The sequence below is a fragment of the Heterocephalus glaber genome, unplaced genomic scaffold, assembly GCF_053883595.1.
Source record: "Heterocephalus glaber isolate CG9 unplaced genomic scaffold, H.glaber_assembly_v1.0 deba00001778, whole genome shotgun sequence".
NCBI classification, from domain to species: domain Eukaryota; kingdom Metazoa; phylum Chordata; class Mammalia; order Rodentia; family Bathyergidae; genus Heterocephalus; species Heterocephalus glaber.
Window position 1 is genome coordinate 4077175 of NW_028258465.1, and position 19205 is coordinate 4096379.

General features: G+C 41.4%; 1 protein-coding gene across 7 annotated transcripts in view; it reads right to left on the reverse strand.

Annotated features, from left to right (window-relative positions):
* The window catches only part of Dnah7 (dynein axonemal heavy chain 7), a 249764-nt gene that overhangs the window by 87248 nt on the left and 143311 nt on the right, over positions 1-19205 (reverse strand). For all 7 annotated transcript variants that reach the window (XM_021247724.2, XM_087202647.1, XM_004868947.4 and 4 more), the window contains 7 exons: positions 17353-18225; positions 15333-15562; positions 12210-12540; positions 10659-11005; positions 9024-9204; positions 5247-5432; positions 2543-2706 (listed from right to left, as the gene is read on the reverse strand). In XM_021247724.2, the coding sequence (XP_021103383.2) occupies positions 2543-2706; positions 5247-5432; positions 9024-9204; positions 10659-11005; positions 12210-12540; positions 15333-15562; positions 17353-18225 (2312 nt within the window). The remainder of the gene's footprint in view (positions 1-2542; positions 2707-5246; positions 5433-9023; positions 9205-10658; positions 11006-12209; positions 12541-15332; positions 15563-17352; positions 18226-19205) is intronic.

Here is a 19205-nt window from a genome sequence, read left to right on the forward strand (position 1 = left end):
AGGAAATCTGCAAAGAGTCCTGAGTCCCAGCTCAGGTCCTAGGTGAGCACTGGGTCTTGGGTCCTCTCCTTATCAGGTAGGGGGCACTGGGGAATGAGGACTGGAAGAGACTTACCAGATACTTCCACATGATCCCTCTCGACCTACTCCAACCTTTCAGTACAAGATGACCAAAACACAATGACTAAAGCAGCTGTCACAGTCTACATCTAGATGTCCGCCAGAGCCTCATGCACTCCTAGGTGGGACTTCCAGGAGGTGACTGGACCAAGGGTATGTGATTTTGGATTAGTTCACTGATGTTTTATAGCTGGGAGTGATGTTTTTTGTTTTTGTTTTTTTTTTCAGCAAAACAGCTCAGATTTATTGACTCCAATCATTCTCAGCCAAGATTTCAAGCGGGGAGTGATGTTGGGAGGTAAAGCCTGGTAGGAAGAGGTGGGTCACTGTGGGCATGGCCTGGAGATTATATAAATAGCCCTCCTCTTCCCTTGATCACACTCTCACTCCTGCCTGCCATGCCATGAGCTGTTTCTCCTCTGCAATGACCCTCTTCCATGCGACCCTGCTTGGAGCCAGCCTACTATGGACTAAACCTCTACATACTGTGAGCTACAATAAACCTGTCCTCCTTTAACTTGTAGGCATTGGGTATTTTGTCCCAGCAATGAAAAAGTAACTAATATAGAAGCCAAGAATGAATAATACTAGTATTTTCTTCTTAGTAAAGTATTTAAACATTTTTATAAACAAATAGCAAAGATGGAGAGTCTATGATTCATTAACACTGTTTGTTACCTCCCTTATTCCCCAAATATGTGCGTGATGTCTTCAGTAATAATCATGAAATGACTTGAATTTTGAAATTTTTTAAATTGGAATGATAGTCATCAACAATTTTATTATTATAAAATGTACCTAGACCCCAAAGAGAAGGTACATTTATTTGCTAGCACATAAGGTGTCATCTGTCCTCAGATGGGCATAGTGGCCACAGACACCTGCTTGGGGCAGTAAGGCATGGAAATTGTGAGTCCCCACCATGCAGGGGTAACATCGCTCTGCAGGACGCAACCAGCTAGGCTCACAAGGGCTTGGGAAGAGCTTCTTTCCTCAGAGGAAAACACCAGCAGCAACAACAAAAACAGTTTAAACAAATTGTTATTCTTCACACTCAAGTTGATTGGTCCACAAAGTGAAAAGAAAAACTAGCGTTCTAAAATTTCAGAAATTTCCCATATCTGTCAGTCTCAAAGGAACACTAACAGGAAACATGAAGCAGACTCATCAAGCAATTCAACGATGAACTAGCTCCTACCACAGAAGTAAGGCCTTGCTAGCGCACTATTTAACATTCATTTACAATCTCCAATTTCTCTGGATTAATTTATATTATAATATCAGAGGGCCTAGTACTTCAGTTTAGTCTCCCAAAGAAAACCCTTTTAATGTTTTGTCTAAAATAATTCAAGATTAGTTCCTGAAAAAAGAACTATGTGGCATAGTTTTTCTTTTCTGTCTTAGTTACAAGAAAGCTTTGAACACCATCAGGGCCAAACTAGGGAAATCTATGAGTAAGTGATTCCTTTAACTTTCCGCTAGGTGGTCTCATCGAATTTTTTCCTGTTTCACATTTTAATCAAATCGCACAATACCTCAAATCCTTGTAGAACAATTCAGCAAATAAATGCTAAAGAAATTCACATATCAGGATAATATATTGAGCAGTAATAAGAGAAATGTGTTCACCAGTTTTAATTTATGGCATACTTTTCATAAATACTAAACACAAAAGATTATGAGTAGCCATTGTGTGTAGTTTACGATTTGACTTCTACTCCTTAACTGCTCTTACTTTAAACTGAGCACCATCAGTTACTCTGTCAGTAGTAAACTAACAACTAAGCAAAACACCTGTGTGACACAGAACTCAGTATTCACTGGAGACAACAGAAATACTTGTGCTGTTTCCAACGGGCCTGGAACTTGGAAATAACACAAGTGGTGACTGTCACACACCCAGTCTCCAGGATGTGTGATTCGGAGGAGGAGGTAGGGCTGGACAGGCACCAGGGCTATGCCCACCCGGTCTCCGCGGGATTCACCTTCTCCCCAGGAGAGTCAAGGAAGGGAAACATTCTGGAGAGTTAAAGTGGTCCCCACCAGGGAGGGGACAGATTCGGAATGATGCAATCACTGCCGCCAGCCCTCTGCCACACATTCCCTTCACCAATAACAACAAAACCCCACATTTTCTGGGAGTGAAAATTTAGACTTCATGTGTTTATGGCAACATTTTTCTCTATTTTCTAAAAATCAGTTAAAAATTAAGCAAAAGCCATTTCATTTTGTTTGCTTACCACGGTCTCCAATATTCAACTATTTTAATATCGATAAAAGGATGCAGATATTGATATTTAATTTAGCTAGCTATTTTTTTTCAATACAGTAACATTTACCACCTAGAATGATGGGAAAGCTTGCAGATGCATAGATCCACTGATCAGTTATAGCGATGCCGGGTGAGCAGGGTTTGCCTTACATGATGATGATCCCGTTGTCGATGGAGAACGAGTCAGAGGGGAGCCCGGCAATGTTCCAAGTGCGGATGGTCACGGTGTCGCCCAACGTGCTCATCAGGGAGTATTCGTCAGAGCAGGGTATGTCTCGTTCTTTGCACAACTTTGTCCACTCCTTGGTTTGGTTCTTTAAAACATTCAAAGAAACAGACAGCAATGAACAGGAGGTCACAAAAGGAAAACTCTGTAAACTCAGCAGCACTTGGTTCACTGAGAAAAAACAAACCATCATGAAGCTCTACCTCAAAATGACTTGTGCAGCAGGTTTTCTTCACGTAATATTATAGCTGAGAAGGTCAGCTATGTACTCAAATGAACAATATTCTCCTGAGATAAAGTCTAGATTGATCACATAGTCAAATCAGCATTGTGTATCTGAAAAAATAACTCAATTATTATTCTAAAGCTTCATCTTACAAAGTGGATGGAAACCACTGTGTTTTTCTACATAGCTTCTTTAAGTTACAAACATCCGGCAGAAATTGCTACCATAGTTTGATATAGAAGTAGAGCCATCTTGAACAGTGGAGGATGCAGAAAGCACTTATTTCTGTATAAATACCACATCTTCTTTACCTGTCCTCTGTTGATGGACACAGAGAGCCTGTGGGATTTTGTGTGGGGACTGGCATGGCCACTGCAGTTGAAGAACTATGGGCCTAGCTAACTTGAGAGAACTGGAGTTTTCCAGTGTGTACTTTATGGAAAGTACTGGAAACTCTAGAAATGGGCTGAGTAATAACTGACCACTACTAAGACTGAAGCCTGGGGAGCGGGTCCAGCTGTCCAAGGACTTGGGAGCCTTTCTGGTTGGAGGAGGCTAATGTGTGGTGAGGCCTCTACCTTGGGCTGGGTTTCCTGGCAGTGGACTGAGAAGTGGAGGCCCAGGAAGCAGGAGATGCCAGGCCAGGGCAGAGGCCAGCAGGACATCCCACTGAGAAGTGAATGGGATGCACTGAGGGAGGCAAAACATCCACTCCCACAACCTGGGATAGAGAGAGAGAAAGTGGGGAGATGACAGAGCAGGACTCGAGAGAGAATTCACAGGCATCAGAGACTCAGAGAAAAGCGAAGGCCCAGGTGGAGACAGGGAGGTAGGGGAATAAGACCCCTTCCGGCCTCTGGAGACAAGGGGAGGCGGAATGAGGAGTTAGGCCGAAGATGGGGAGCCCCCGGGAGGACCTCTGAGCTTTGGCTGTGTCTTGTGACCGCTGCATGGTGGCTTTGCCTCTGTCAGGAATCTCTAAGGTCTCCGTTCTCGAGCTCAAGGCCTCCTGGAAGCATTTAGGGGATGCTCTGACTGGCAGCCCCATTCTGCCAGCAGGGTGCAGCCCCTCGGAGGGAATCTGTCACAGGGGAGGAGGGGAGCAAGGGGAGGGTGCTGGGGTGCTAAGCGGGACCAGGAGACATCCAGGGACAGCCCTGAGCCAGCAGAGGAGGCAAAGCGGCAGCTGCTCTTCCCACTGCTCAAGTCCACGGGAGGAGACAGGAGAGGGCTGAGGAGAGATCCGATCCGGGAGACTGCAGACTTGTTCTGCTTCGCAGTTAACCAGCTGGGTGGCCCTGAGCAAACCTATTAAACTTTAGAAGCCTTCGTTCCTGAAGTTGTCAAGGAAATGAATCCATCAGCGAATAAACACTTCTACATTTAGATGCTAAGCACTGAGTAGGGACACTGATTCCACATCCCTGTCCCTGGGCAGGTTGTGAAGGCCTCGGGTCAGGGGTCACCAGACTTGAAGGACACAACCACTGTCTATGTGAGGATTCTAAACTAGTTTGGTCAAAAAACCAAAAAAAGAACAAAAAGCCAAAACAGAGGCACCAAGAATCTACGCTCCTTGGGGAAAGTCCTGAAATTAAGTCAAATTCAACCAACACCAGGTACAGGCAAATCATGGCAAAGCCTGTCAAGGTGAGTTTGCATTGTTTCCTCAGCTTGCTTGATGCCAGACGGTATTGCCAAATACACCCAATTCCTCTTTCTTCCTTTTCTCCTCCTCGTCTTCCTCCTCTCTTCCCCTCTCCCTCCTTCTCCTCTGCCCCCTCTGCCTTCTCCCTCCTCAGGGAGGAGTTCAGTGTTTCCAGTTCAGTGTTTCCTCCCAGAGCTGCAGAGCGGGCTGGGTCTGTGGGGAGAGAGCAACAGCAGCAGGAAGATGGGGACAACTTCTGGGGTGAAGGGCAGGGCCCAAGAGCCAGAATCCACACAAGGGTGGGATGCTCAGTGAGGATTTCTCAGAATCCACTTCACAGAGTCTCCAGCAGCTGCGCATCTCCCTCCCTGCACAGTCAGCTGAGGTGCTCCTGAAATATCTTACTATCCAGGCTCATGGAGCAGCCAACAAAGCTCCACACGCACTCCCAGTGCCTTTGCATTTGTTCAGAAACCGAAGTGTATTCCTAGGGTCTCTGCTTTCACACTGCATTTCACACTATATCTTTTTTTGTTTCTAAAACGCCAGAGTTCAGAAGACTATTTCACACAGCATCTTCCAGCAGCCACCGAGCTAACGGATGGGATAACTAAAACACACAACCAGGAACCCTTAAATATATTCTGCTGCTCTTGTACTTACCAGGAAAACCCAACCAACCAACCTAACCGGAAGGCCTGAAGCTCTTGCTGACCGTGGTGAGAGGAGCCCCGGCAGCCTGTGGACCCCTCACCTGTCTGTAGTTGGATGTGAAGGCGCCCAGATAGGCCACCACCCCCGAGGAGATGAGGATGTCACCAGTCAGGTTGACGTAGAGCTGCCCCAGCTCCAGGGCGGAGTGGCTCCACCGGGTCTTCTCTCCGCCCAGGCCTCCGATCAGCTGCTCCGCACGCTCCAGCTTCTTGCTGCACAAGTCAACCTCAAAAACAAGAGTCAGCTGCGTCAACCCACGGGCAGCACAAGCCCCACATTCTGCAAGAACTCACCTTCAGAGATACTTACAAATGTGTGCCTGGAATTTCTTCTGTTTTTTGAAATTTGTGGAGCTCAGTTTCAACGTAAAGTTATTGCAAGATGCCTTTAACTCACTTAAGATACCATTATACATTACTGTACTATTTCCTCCTCTGTATTAGTATACCAGATAATCATTTGGCATTAGGTGTTTTTGATTACAAATCAGCTAATCTGTTTTTACTCCAAAAATAAGTCAGCAAGGAAAAATAGAAATCTAACTTTTAATATTTTAAAGTATTTTCTGTATAGTTTCCCTGAACACACATGAGCATTCTAATTGTGACCAGCGCTATGGCTCTGTTTCTACTAATGCGTGTGGAAAACTAGTTGTAGACTAATAATAGGATGCATCCTACATCAATCTGTGACCTTGCACATGGACTTTACAGTTGTACATGAATTTTATAGAAAATAATGATAATCAAGTCATTTAGACTGGATTATTTATTTCATTAAAAAAGTATAAAGAAACAAAGGAAGTTTAAGTATTCTTTAGGGATTAAACTTGAGCTCAACTAATTTATTTACATTTTCTGTTAATTGAATTTTTCAGAGGGGTGCACGTTATTTTGAAGTAGTATACATTTGCAATCACTGTATAGGTTCTGATTTTTCAGTGTTGATTGCATAGGTTTTATGATTGTGATAAACTGATTTTCTTGACATTTCCATATGGAAATAACTGAAGTAGACTAGAATGTAGTACAACTGTCATTTTGAGAACACATTTCTGTACCTAGAGCTCTTTAAATCCTTTTTATTGGGCAAAACCCTTCAATTTGAGAGAACAAATTTCCCATACCCACATTGAGAAAATGATTATTGAGATTTCATATAGAATAAGAGAAATGGATGTAAAGTATATTAGTATTTACAAGTTAAATCTATTACAGTTAGCTGAATATTTTAGCAAGAAGGGGAACTTTGTTTCAGTCTTTGTTTATGATTTCTAGGGTTTCCTGTATTTAGTGTTAACTTGGAGGGAAAAAGTTTAAAGGTAAGCTTGATAAATACTGTTTATGAGCAGAAACCAGTAGCAGTTTCTGATCATTTTCATGCTCATTTATTTGTTTCTTTTTGACCCAGATTAGACACTTAGCTGGAATTTTTTAAAAATTAAAAGAAAAATGTAACTTTATCTCACTATGATATGGGAAAGCCCATGGTATTTTATAATTTTTCAAAGTTAGATTATGTACTTTAATATAACTCATGAAATCCATCATGTATATTTATCATAAAATACAGAGAATAACTCTAAGGAAATGGCCTATAGTACAAAACTCTGAAAGGTAAGTAATAAAAAACATGGTCCTGCAAATAGAGATCTTTTCCCTCCACTGAAAATCATCAGAGTGTAGCTCAGTGGTACAGCACTTGCCTAGCATCCCCGAGGCCCTGGTTTGATGCTCAGTATTGCTGACAAAAATCTAGATGCACTGTATTTCAAATATTTTATTTTTAATTTCTTTATTATAATTAGCCCTTGTTTGCACTACACCATGATTTCATTCATCATGAGGAGCTGGTACATGTGCATAACACATCTTAATTCTTTCTACATTCCCTTCCCCTCTCTCCCTCCCTGTCCTCCATCTCCTGCCTACAGCTGTGATTGGTTTTGATGATGATTTTAAAGGTTAAATGTTTAAAGTTTTAATGATTCATGTTTGTACAATGCAGTCTTCAAGCTGTTAAATGGTGTTAACCTACTCAGATACTTGCAATTAAGCTTAAATGAGTACATCAAGCAATACAGAGAAGTATATTTTGTGCACAAAACCATCAGCCAAACCTGCTCATATGTAATTAAGCAATGTGATAAGATGGGGGTGGCACTCAAAATATTCTGGTTGGATACCTGAATTACTTTGATTTAATTTTTAGGTGACTTAGCATCATTTTTCTTAAAAGAAGACAAATAACATTTATCTTGTGGTTCAGAATACAAATAATTTACATGGAATGGGAAATTCAATAATCAATAAAAGTAGAGATATTTAGTTTATTTATGGAGTAAGAATTTGTCTTATGCTTTTTCCTAATACTATTCAAATTTATGTTAAATAAATGCTTTTAGGTTGTTATAAAATGTCAGTTTATATAAAGATAGGTTTGAGAAAAGCAAAAGGCATATGATGAGTAATATCTTTGATACTTCCAATTTTAAACCTTTTCTATTTAAACTTCTCCCTTCAAATGTATATTTTGCCTTCCTAGTTATTTGCCCTCTTCCATTTATTTTTTCAGTAATGCTTACAGTTAGCTGAATTAGGCCTTGACTATGGAAAGTGGTCATTTGAAATTACTAAGCAAATGTATCTTAGCTGAAACTTTTCCTCCAAAAGCTGATAACTGATATAAACACACGTGTGTGTTCACTTCATAATCTTCAACATTTTATTATAAACAAATCAAAATCTTCCAACATTTTAGTATAAACAAAGTTATAAAAATTTAAACATATAAATAATTGAAAAATGTTTATGATGAGCAACTGTATCCCCATCTTTTGGTTATATTATTGAGACTAAAGCAGGTCACTCAGCAATCACGCCCAGTAATGGACTAGGACAATGTCTCCTACTTGTCCTTTAGAAACAGGCACCCTGGTTCTGTGGAGAGGGGTCTCAGACTTAATGTCTAGAGGCTGAGCTGACCGCGCACAAGATACTGAGCCTTTAGTTTCTTCAGCAGGGCCCACAGGGCTGCCTCCCTCAGAAGACTGTCCTGAGAATGAAGAGCAGCATCTGGCGTTAGAGCAGTGCTTCTAACAGTAACTCTGAGGAGTTTGAAATTGTGTTATCATTGTCAGTTTTCAAATAAGGAAATCAGTTCAAAGATAAAAAAGAGTATTGCCTTACATCAGCACTCATAAATGTTTACAGCTAAGAAATATTTTGATGCTTGTTTTCCAGAACATAATCAGGCATTAGCAGTTCACCTGTATACATGGCATGACCAAGAGTCAGAGCAATGGAGGCGAACCTATGGCAGGCGTGCCGCAGTGGGCTGTTTGTTATCACTGAACACTCTAAGAGGTTCGCTATCACTGAACACTCTAAGAGGTTCGCCATCACTGAGTTAGAGCGATGATCTTAGTCTTAACATTTCTGGTAGACATCATGTGACTCCGGGTATTGAGTTCTAATCTCAGCTCTGCTGGTAACTGTTGTACAACCTGTGTCAACCAGGGCTTCAGTGCCCCATTTCCTTAACTGTAAGATGCAGAGATTTACATACTCCAACAAAAGCAAAGACTACATTTTCTTTTTTAATGTAAAGGAGTAGGAAGTAAGCATTTTGAGTTTTGTGATCCAAACACAAGGCAAAACTGAGAATATTATATATCAAATGTAGGTACTTATATAGCTACTTAAAATGTCGACACTCTGTTTGCTCCTAGAACACGACATCCCACACACTTGGGGGGACATGACCGCCTCTCCAGCCCTCACGGGTCTGCACACATTTGGTCTCCCTTGGCACATACCTGGTTTTCCAAGTCAGCCTTCTTCTGCTTGTTCAACTCGAGTGTGTCCTGCAGCCTGGCCAGCTTGTCCTGAACTGCCTGCAGGGCCGCCTGCTTCTTCCAGAGCCCATCCATGGCCACCTTCAGCTCCCCCTCAGCAGCAGCCAGTTTGATCTTTTTGGGAGCTACTATTTTTGCCACTCTGCAAGATAGTAAAATGGGGGGAAAAATAGTCATTTGATATGATAGGCCATTTTCTATCTCTGAACTTAATTTTCTTATATCCTTACTCTGACTCAAATCACTTCTTTCTGCAAAACCTACTCTGATTTCAATATTCCACATTTCATCCAAGAATCAAACCTGATCCTAGACATGAGAAATGACTGTTAAAATGGTTATCAAATACATGTGGTATTTTCAAATAATTTTCTTCTTCACATTTAAAATATTGCCAGAGTGAATTTTTGTGATTTTGCAAAAGGAGAACAAGACAAGCACACAGAGTATTAAATGTCACACTATAGCCTCATCAGAGCTTCACCTTGATAAAGATTAAGTGAAGTATTTAATCTTTATCATTTTACCTTTTCTTTTAATGAAAATTCTAGAATGTTCACTCAACCAAAAAAGTTATCTTATAAATATGTATCTGGTAATGGAAGGGATTATATAGGGAAAAGGACAGATCCACATTTTCTGTCAGTATCTACAAAATGAAGTTGGTAGTGGTATCCTTCTAAATAAATGATACAAAATTAAAATTCACCAATAATATATCACAGTCTGAAGCACATGTAGTATATAATGATTCAAATTGGGTGTGAGTTTAAAAGACACACGGTAACAGTTGTGGTTTGGAAATGAACTGCCTTGTGCTCTTTCTGAACAGGACACAATGGTTCTCATGCAGCTGTCAGCAATGTCTGCTTGTCTCACGAGAACACACGCTATGCCAGTGGCTCTCAGAGACGTCGGCTCCTTCAGGGCGCCATGAGGTCGTCCCTGGTCCTACTGGGTATCAGTGTGGGTTTTCTTAATGTTCTTCACTCCAGACAACACAACATCGTACAACAGGTGGGTGACACGGCAGGTGTGGGAAGGAGCCTGCCTGTCTCCTTTGAGCCACACATTAAACAGACTTGGAAAAGTATAACAAAACTCCACTTCTCTCACGATTGTTTTTCTTTGGGGGGGGGGATAAAATGTAAATTTCTAAAAAATAAGTTATTTATATTACTATGCAATGTTTTATTTCTATTATTATTGAATAAACATTTGTAAAATTCTTCGTTTTAATTTCTAACATGGGAAATAAAGAAAAGCCTTTGAGGTTCTTCAATAAAGTTTTTTTTTTTGGTACTAGGGATCAAACTCGGGTCCTTGCGCTTGTGCGGCAGGCAGCAGAACCACTGAGCTAAATTCCTGGCCCCACTTCAATAATTTTAAGAGCGTAAAAGGGTTTCTGGGTCTGAAAAATTTAAGAAACGCTGACTTATTCTATATGTTTGGCACAATCTTGCCTCGAGTTGATAGTGAACACTGGCAGATTCCACCAGGACCTCCTGAGACACTTTCCACTTAGGCAGCTGTGCAGCTGACACTGTGCAAACGATCAAATGTGGGCACAAATGCAGCAGTGCTGCGGACACTCACTTATCATAGGAGTCCATCGCAATCACCCACTTGCACAACCCTTCTGCGGCTGTGGAAGCATTTCTAATCTTTTCTGGAACAAAGTCTGGATTGGGGATGTAATTTTTCCTTATGATATTCATATAAGCTGCAGGAATGTTGTCCTTGTCGTACTCATGCAGCGACTGCAGGAACCGGATGTCCCCCAGCAGCCTCTTAGCTGGACCCCAGAAATCCTCGATTTTCTTCCCCGAACCTATTGGGTCAGGGATCTTGTCTGCTTTGATGCCTTTCAAGATGCAAATCGCTTCCATGACGAGCTTGACACCAGCCGGCGGGCTCTTCATGGACTTCACCACCGTAATGTCCTGGAAATAATGACGTTTCAATGATGAAAAGGACACAGTGACTCATACATGGATGCTAATTCATCCCTATTTTCAAACTAAGCCTTTCGATACAGAAACTCACCACATTGGGTAGATATGGTGGCAACACTAGAACTACTGTATGTCCAAAATGTTGACAAGCTTGTCCCAAAGGAAAAGTTAGAACGAAAGACTAACAGGAGGATGCCTGTCTGAGATACTCATGACATGAAGTCTACCTCAAAAACAAAGACAGATTTGGACGTCACAAGGTAGAGATGACAGCTTTTCAAAAAATATAAAAGTCACAGCCACCTGCTGCAAACATTAGAAAAATATACAGAATTCGACACACAGCAGTGCTTTGTAACCCCCCTGAGTCTCCTATCACCCTGATATGTATAACATACGAATTTTTGTTTCTGTTCTATATCTTTTCTATGTCTATCTTACACAGACACATGCTGATTAAAACCTGCTCTGTTTAAATAGCAGCATACACTGGACAATCTTCCAGGCTAGAAAACATTGATATCATCATTTTTAATGTCTGCATGGCATTCCAGTAGAAAGGTATCCACCACTTTCAGGCCTATTTTATGTTCTTTCACTCTGCTTTTGTTATTATAATTGTCGTGTAGAACTAATGACTTCATATTTTTTCATTTTTAGAGCTTTGGACACATACTGGCAGAGTGCTCCCCAGAAAATACGTGAGGCTGCCTGTTGTTATGCTCTTCTATCCCACCCAAAAGTTTAGTCACGAGACCGAAAGAAATGTGCCTTTACTTTCCTACACTGAAATATTCCCCTTTTGCATCTTATTTTTAAATATATTTAATCAAATCTAAGGCTACTAAAAATAAATTATTATAAAAGACATTATTATTTCATGCATTAGCAAAAAAGGAACAGCGTTGGCAGAATATTTGATTACATCTACGGTAAGACGGACCCTACTTACGAAGTATCTAATAGGAAAAGCCTCACCTTGGACTCTAGTATGCACTGTGGGTGCCGTGCCTGCCGACTGGAACAGAGAGAGCACGAACCGCCTGTCACCTCTGCGGTAGTGACACCGCGGGGCAGCTCTCCTCCTGTTCAAGGCGCCTCAGGCACCCTGCTTCCTTTGCTGGTGAACTAGGGACACCACGCCAATTTTAGCATGATTTCAGCTCCCCTAACTTCCGAGGGGCTGTCTCACCTGTGCGGTCAGCGTGTCCAGGGCGGCCAGCGCCGACTCCAGGACGGGCAGCGCTCCGGCCAGGTCTGCGTCACACTCATCCTTGATGGCCTTGGCCACCATGGCCTGCTCGTTGGCCACAGTTTCGTCTGCTTTCACCACCTTTTCCGTTTTGGCAACTTCGATGGACTCCTTCTCGATGATCACCATCATCTCGTCCACCTCCTTGCTGGCCACCCTTAACTGGGGCTGCAGGGCCTCCAGCTCCGACTGCATGGTGGCCACCTGCGAGGATGCAGAGTCCAGCTTGTCCACGCCCACCTCGTACCTCTTTTTCATCTTCTTCACCTCACTGCAGCAGAAAGGGAAAAGGAGGCCGGTCACAACGAGCTGGATCCTAAAGCAAAGGAAACTCAGTTCTCTTGAGCCCTGCAGGCTTCTCGGGACCCATTAAAGGTGGACCTGGATGATTTTCACATAGATTAGCGGTTTGTCCAAAGACATGAACTCCACGGCACTGGACTGTACAGTTGGGAGCAGTCGGTCTAATTCCTCTGAGTGTTTTCACCACCTAAACGTCTGAATTCAAAGAGGGAAAAACATGATGCCAGGCAAGGTGTCTCCTATGTCAAAATCAATGCCATATCTTTAAAATTAGTCCTCTTGTAAGATGATTCTAATAACAGTATTTTTCCTTAAAACTTTTTTTATAATCACTATTTTAAATAGAATTCAGTGCCCAAAATATACTGTTTGGAATGTTTCCTGAGGTGAAAATGCTTTTAAGATGTATTATCTACCTTAAAATAGGAATATTTTATTGAGAGAAAAGGGACAGGTAAGATAGATAATAAAGCTTGACACTTTTTGGGTGCAGAATGAGTATATTGTAAAGATAACTGATTAGAAATAATGTCATGTTCTGATGGACTTTTCAATTTAATTTTTCCGTGAATTTTCTTATCTGCATTTATCCATGTTGTTTCCTTAAAGAGAAAGCGATCGTTCTTTTATAGTTTGCTTCATTTTAGAATTCTGGATAACCCAGTGTTTCAGGGTGAAAGGTGACAGATCTTAGGGATCCTCTGCAGACTGCAGGTTAGGCAGGAAGCCACCTGGGCTGCAAAACATAACTGGAAGGGCAGTGAAGGGTCTGTCAGGAGCAGAAGAAAAAACCAGAAGTGCAGGTGTGGTGCAGATTTGTCCCATGTCCCCCTATGTGAGCAAAGCACCCGACAGAAGTGGAGCCGAGGGGCTCAGTCGATGCTGGCGCATGGTGGGTTTGGGCTCAGGTGCCGCCTTGGGCGGCCAGCATGGGGAAGGCCTCATCTGGCCAGGGACAGCATCAGCGCCAAGTTGCGCATGGCCACTGGCTCCTGGAGGGTGACCTGAGGACCCGCTTTCAGTGACACCTGGCGGAAGAGCTCTGAGGCTTTAGCGACCAAGGGAAGAGCGACCACTGGGCAGGAATTTTGGTTAAGATAAAGGAGAATTTGAGCAAAGAAATGTTTTTAATTTGAAAGGAAAAAACTGAAAGACAAAATTTGCAAGACAAATAAGAATATCTGAAAATGTCTAGAAAATCAGGGCACTTTTGACCTTCTTATACATTTGGACCTCATGATTACAATCTTGTTTTAATTAAGAGGACTTTGAATATTGTGAGGGCTACATCAAAGCCTTGGCCAGAAATGATAGCCAAAATTTAATCAGAATCTCTAAGAACTTTAATCTTCCTTGGAGAGGAAAATTAGCAAGAAAGAACCAAAGAAAAAAAATTTCCTCAGTAAGTAAAAGAACGTAAGATCTACAGAAAAGTAATTATCTTGAGAGCCAAAGAAATAATAAGATCCAGACAAGGCACGTGGCAGCATTTGGTGGGAGTTTCAGATTTCACTGGGCAGACAGAAAAGTTACTAAGGCTGTGATTGACAGGTGTGGCCATGGTGACCAGGTGAGTCCAGCTTGCGGGGGAGGGGGGAGCAATGACCACTGTGGATGCGGATGGAGAAAGTCCTTCAGGTATGAGAAGAATGATAGAAATAGTGAGCTAGTCATTGGAAGATTAAGAATTAGCCATAGAAATATATAATAAAAAGAAGTTCACAGTCTTAGTATTTTTATAAGGAACCTATATCCAGTTGGTGTGTTAAGGGTATTTTTAAGTGCTTAAATCAATTTGTTAGATTACTAGATTAGACTTAAAACTGCAGTATAAATATTGTATATTTGGGCCATATAAGATTTGTGTCTTGGGTTAAAAAGAACTCATGAATTTTATAGAAAATGTTAAAACATTTAAAAGAACTTAAGGCTCACAATATGTTTAACTTTGACTTACTAGACATAAATTATTTAAGAACCTAGGAGTTTAAGTCAGAACTTAACAGAGAAATAAAAAATATATCAAAAGTATAAATGCAATCCAAAATATGTTTAATTTTTCGAATGAGACTAAATATTAATCAAAGATCCCTTTAAAAGAGACCATCAACATTTTCTAAATTTTTAACCTTGGAGTTCAATGTGAGTTTTAAAATTTTATAATATGCATACTAAGTATTAATTTTTAGAACCAAAGAAACTTTTGAAAATCTCCCTGATATCTCACTTTGGCACTTTTTTTTTTCTTGAGACAGAGTCTCACTAAATTGGCTAGGCTGGCATCAAACTTCTGATTCTTCCGCCTCCGCTTCAGATTTCAGGCGTGCGCCTCCATACCCAGTGACGGGGTCAAGAGCACATGAGTCTCCAGATGTTGTACACATGGAGTTACTTACAGAAGGAAAATTAGTCAGGTCTCGAGTGGCTGTCTCTGGGGTCTCGATTGTTCAGAACCCAAAGGGAAGGCATGTGTATTAGCTAATTACTGATCCAAAAACATCACTCTGGCATGGTGCTTACTCAATACCATGGTCAACGAACCCTGGAGTCTTAACACAGCCCTGGTGGGCTCACTTTTCCCTCCTTCAATAAACACAGTTATCCATTTTAACGTCTTAGCCAATGCATCTATATATAAGGAGAAGACTTGTTTCCTACGCTCAAAATATTCATAGCTGAAGTCATTCAGAGAGTTAAAATTTTAAACACAAATATCTTAACTACCATAGCTTATGTAGAAATATGAAATTTCACCTTTACCTTCTTTTCTTTTCTAACAACAGTTTGAAGGTAGAGATTAATTCGAGATAAGAGGTGGGAGTCACGTAATTGTATCTCTGAAGTTCATTATAGAAAGATGTTGATAAATTTATAGTCGAAGTGTGGAAGCTCTTACACATGTCGATACAGCCATCCCGTATTTCTGCTGACATTTCAATGTCTTCCAAGAAGCGGGAGGCAACTGCCTGCAATGCGTCTTCGGGCCATGACTGAAGTGAAGAAAAATGCCTTAGTGCTTCATCAAGGTTAGTCATTTGCACCCCAGGGCCTGTCACATAGACTCTTCATGGCTTGCTCTGGGATTAGGGAAATGGGTCAGGAATACTGCAAATGGAAGGAGGAAGGCAGGAACTAAACCTACAGAATGTCTATTTCTGTGTGTGTGTCACTCGTATTATCTCACTTAATTCTCCCAACAGTCCTCCAGGGGAAATATTATCCTTTCCCCCTAAACACTAGAATCATATAAATAATTATCCTCTTTATTTCTCTGGAGAATGTGTGGACATCTTAAACTAACAAGGCCAAAACGTGACCCCTTTCCCTCCCACCATAGGTGCAGTCTCCTCAACTCAGAAAACATCACCACTTTCACCACAAAACAGGAATCATCTTCCAGCTCTCTCCTCTTCCTTGGCCCCACATACATTCATAAACAAGTTGTGCCACCAGCCCTAAAATAGCTTCCATCCTTCTATAATTACCACACCTATCCCAATTCAAGTCTCCCTTTTCATCTTCTGGGATATCCCAGCAGTACCGCGGCAGTTTCACTCTACACAGCTGCCAAGGGGGTGTTTTCAAATCACATCAGCTCATAGAACAAGAGCCCCAACTTACCATATGTGGGCTAAAATCCGAACCAGCTTGCTAATCTTTACCTACACTGACCCTGCCCATCTACCCGACCTCAATCATACCACTCCGTTTCAGCTACTCTGCCTGGACCTCCCTGGTGCTGACACTTTTGTCTTTCAAGTTTCCTCCTAAAATGGATATGTTCAGAAAGCTTTTCCTTCTTTTGTGCTTCCCGGTAGGGTGGAATTACTTTTTGCTAATTTGAAGGTAAGCTCAAGAAGAGCAGAGGACCTGTTTATTCTATTTGGCTTTTCATCTCTAACTTTTAACAGTAAGACCCACTACACAGAAAGAAAGAGTTCAATTAATAGGTTTTACATGAAATTGATCAGAAAGTGGAGGTATGGGGAGACTATACACATTTTTCAAGGTTCCAAATGCTCACGGGATCTTGGCTAAAGCCCGAAGTTCCCACTATAATGTGGAGAATGCACTGCGATACACTGTTAAAGCCAGAGGGAGAATTAAACTATTCTGCAGTGAACTCATCAGTCTCCTTTGCTACTCTTCTCTGCCACCCCCAACATCCATCCTCTTCTTTTGTCAACTCAGCTTGGTGCTGATATGGGAGTTTACTACAAAAAAAAGTCCCTCTGGCTCTGAGTTTTGCTAGGTTTGGCTACTGGAGACTGAAGGACAGAAGAAGAGGCAGGTGGAGATAAAGTACCTGAGCTCTAGGCTTCTGGTTTCTGTTGTGCATTCTTCTTTCCACAACTCCATACTCCCACTTCCTGCCTGCTGCCCTTTTATACCCAGCTGTAGCATCAACCTCCTGCTCCTATCCACCCCTTCCTGAGTCCAGCACACCTTCTTGGTTTCCTGAACCCAGTCTACACCTCTGTGAACAGTCCCTTCAGTAAACTCCTTGCAGTGAAGTCTTCAAACACACTCTGCTTCCTTTCAGGACCCTGCTTGATGCACACAGTTCTCCTAAAACTTCCTACAATATATTGACATTCATGACTATATATGCTCAAATATTTTTATACTATATGATTTCTATAACTGCAATTACATAAAATACATAATGATGGATCTGAAAATTAAGGCAAGCTACATTTTTTGGGGGGGCGCTAAAAACTAAGTCAATTGATGACAGAGACTAAACATTTCTGGAGGTCTATTTAAAACATGATGGTACCTGAAACCAGTCGATGGTACAGCAGTTGACAAGAGCAGGAAACTTCCTAAGACGATTCCGAAATGCATCTCCAATGGGACTCATGGCCAGCACCACATGCAGCTGGTTGCGGCAGCGATCAATAAACATGTTGAAAAGAGCTACAGGGCTTCCATCAGTCTGTTTGGTTTTATCTCGCTGGCGATCTAACTGACGCATCTTTTCACAGATCTCTTGCTTTTCATCTAATCCAAAGAGATTTGGAACCTCCCCAGCATTCAGGAGATTATTCACATCTTCTAAAAATGACTCCGTTTTAATCTGAGTATCTGTAAATAGGAAGACACCCTGCATGTCACCTTCAGCACATTTTCTTAAGATCATTTTTAAATCTTCACACCACTCATTGTTACCATAGCCCTTGGCGATTTCAACATGGAACATGGCATAATCACACATGTGAGCAGCTAACTGGGTGACAGACTGCCTTCCACTGCCTCCAACCCCAACCAGGAGAGCGTGGCTTCGGGGCTGCTTCAAAATCCTGGAGATTCTGCTGATGTGTTCTATGGCGAATTGGAATAAGACAAGGTTCATGGGTTTTTTGCTCATGTTGTTGAATTCTTCGAGGTGGGTTTCCACTATCACTCGGAGATTATCCACATCTGCCACTTGCCTGTAGTTAGTATCTTCCCGCTTGGGATCATGGAAATCACAAAACATTAAACTTCTTAAGTCATCTTCTTGTACCACTCCATCATTGTCAAAGTCCAAACTTTTAAAAAGCTCATGAAAATCTTCATTCATGTGGTTTTTCAAAATTTCTTGAATGTAGTTGATAAGCCAACTTCTGTCTGCATTATCCAGAAGGCGATCGTAGTACACTCTAAGGACCTGTATAGTTTTAAGAAGTTACATTAGGGATGAATTCTTATTTTTGTATTTTTCTTATTTCTAGAATATAAATTATAAAATAATATAATAACACTGTCAGAAGATGTCTATAGGTTTTGTTAAAAAGAGTCAAATAATCAAGACGGACTCACAGTAATGTTTATTTTAAATATCAATTTTGACCATACTGACTTGGAATAATAGTCACATTCACCTATCAATAAAAGATGGTAATTGGGGGCTGTCATAGATCATCTAGACATGAGGAGAACAGGGGCTGAAGGCCGGTGACTACCTCTGCTGCTCCCTCGGATGTGGGCTACAGAGCTGGCACTGGTGTCCAGGGCGTGCCACCTCACTTCTGGTGACCTTTCATCTAAGACAATCTTTTTAGAGTTATTGGCAAATCAGTACGTATTCTTTGATTTTCCAGTAAAAGAAGGAAATATCTTCGGTTAAGGGGGAATTATTTTGTTATCTGTTAATTGTTTTTGTTGGAAGTCATTACAGAGGGCAATCTACCAAAATAAATGTCTGTTACATGCGCATAATGGGACTGCAGAAAGTAATCAGGCTTGCTATGTACAGCAACCATTTCCCCAAAATGCTCTGAGTGTCCCAAGTTTACACTCTGGATTGAACTGTGCCCCCCTACCTGGCACCAAATTCATATGAAATGTGTTTAATAAATACAGTGAATGTTTAAATTTTAAAAAATGATTACAGTAAAGGACACAGCATCATTATCTCCCTCAAAATATCCCTCACTTTGAACATGTTTATCCCATCATTCTTACCACTTTCTGAAGCAGTTCTGCAAGTCCTTTTTCATAAGTGTCTTTAGTTCTGCTATCGTTGCTGTCTTGATATCCTTAGTTGATGCAAAACATTGACCTTTCATGATTATTTTCACCTTGCGGAAGAGCCAGAGGTCCCACAGTACCAGATCCAGTGAATAAGGTGGATGAGGATGCACTGTA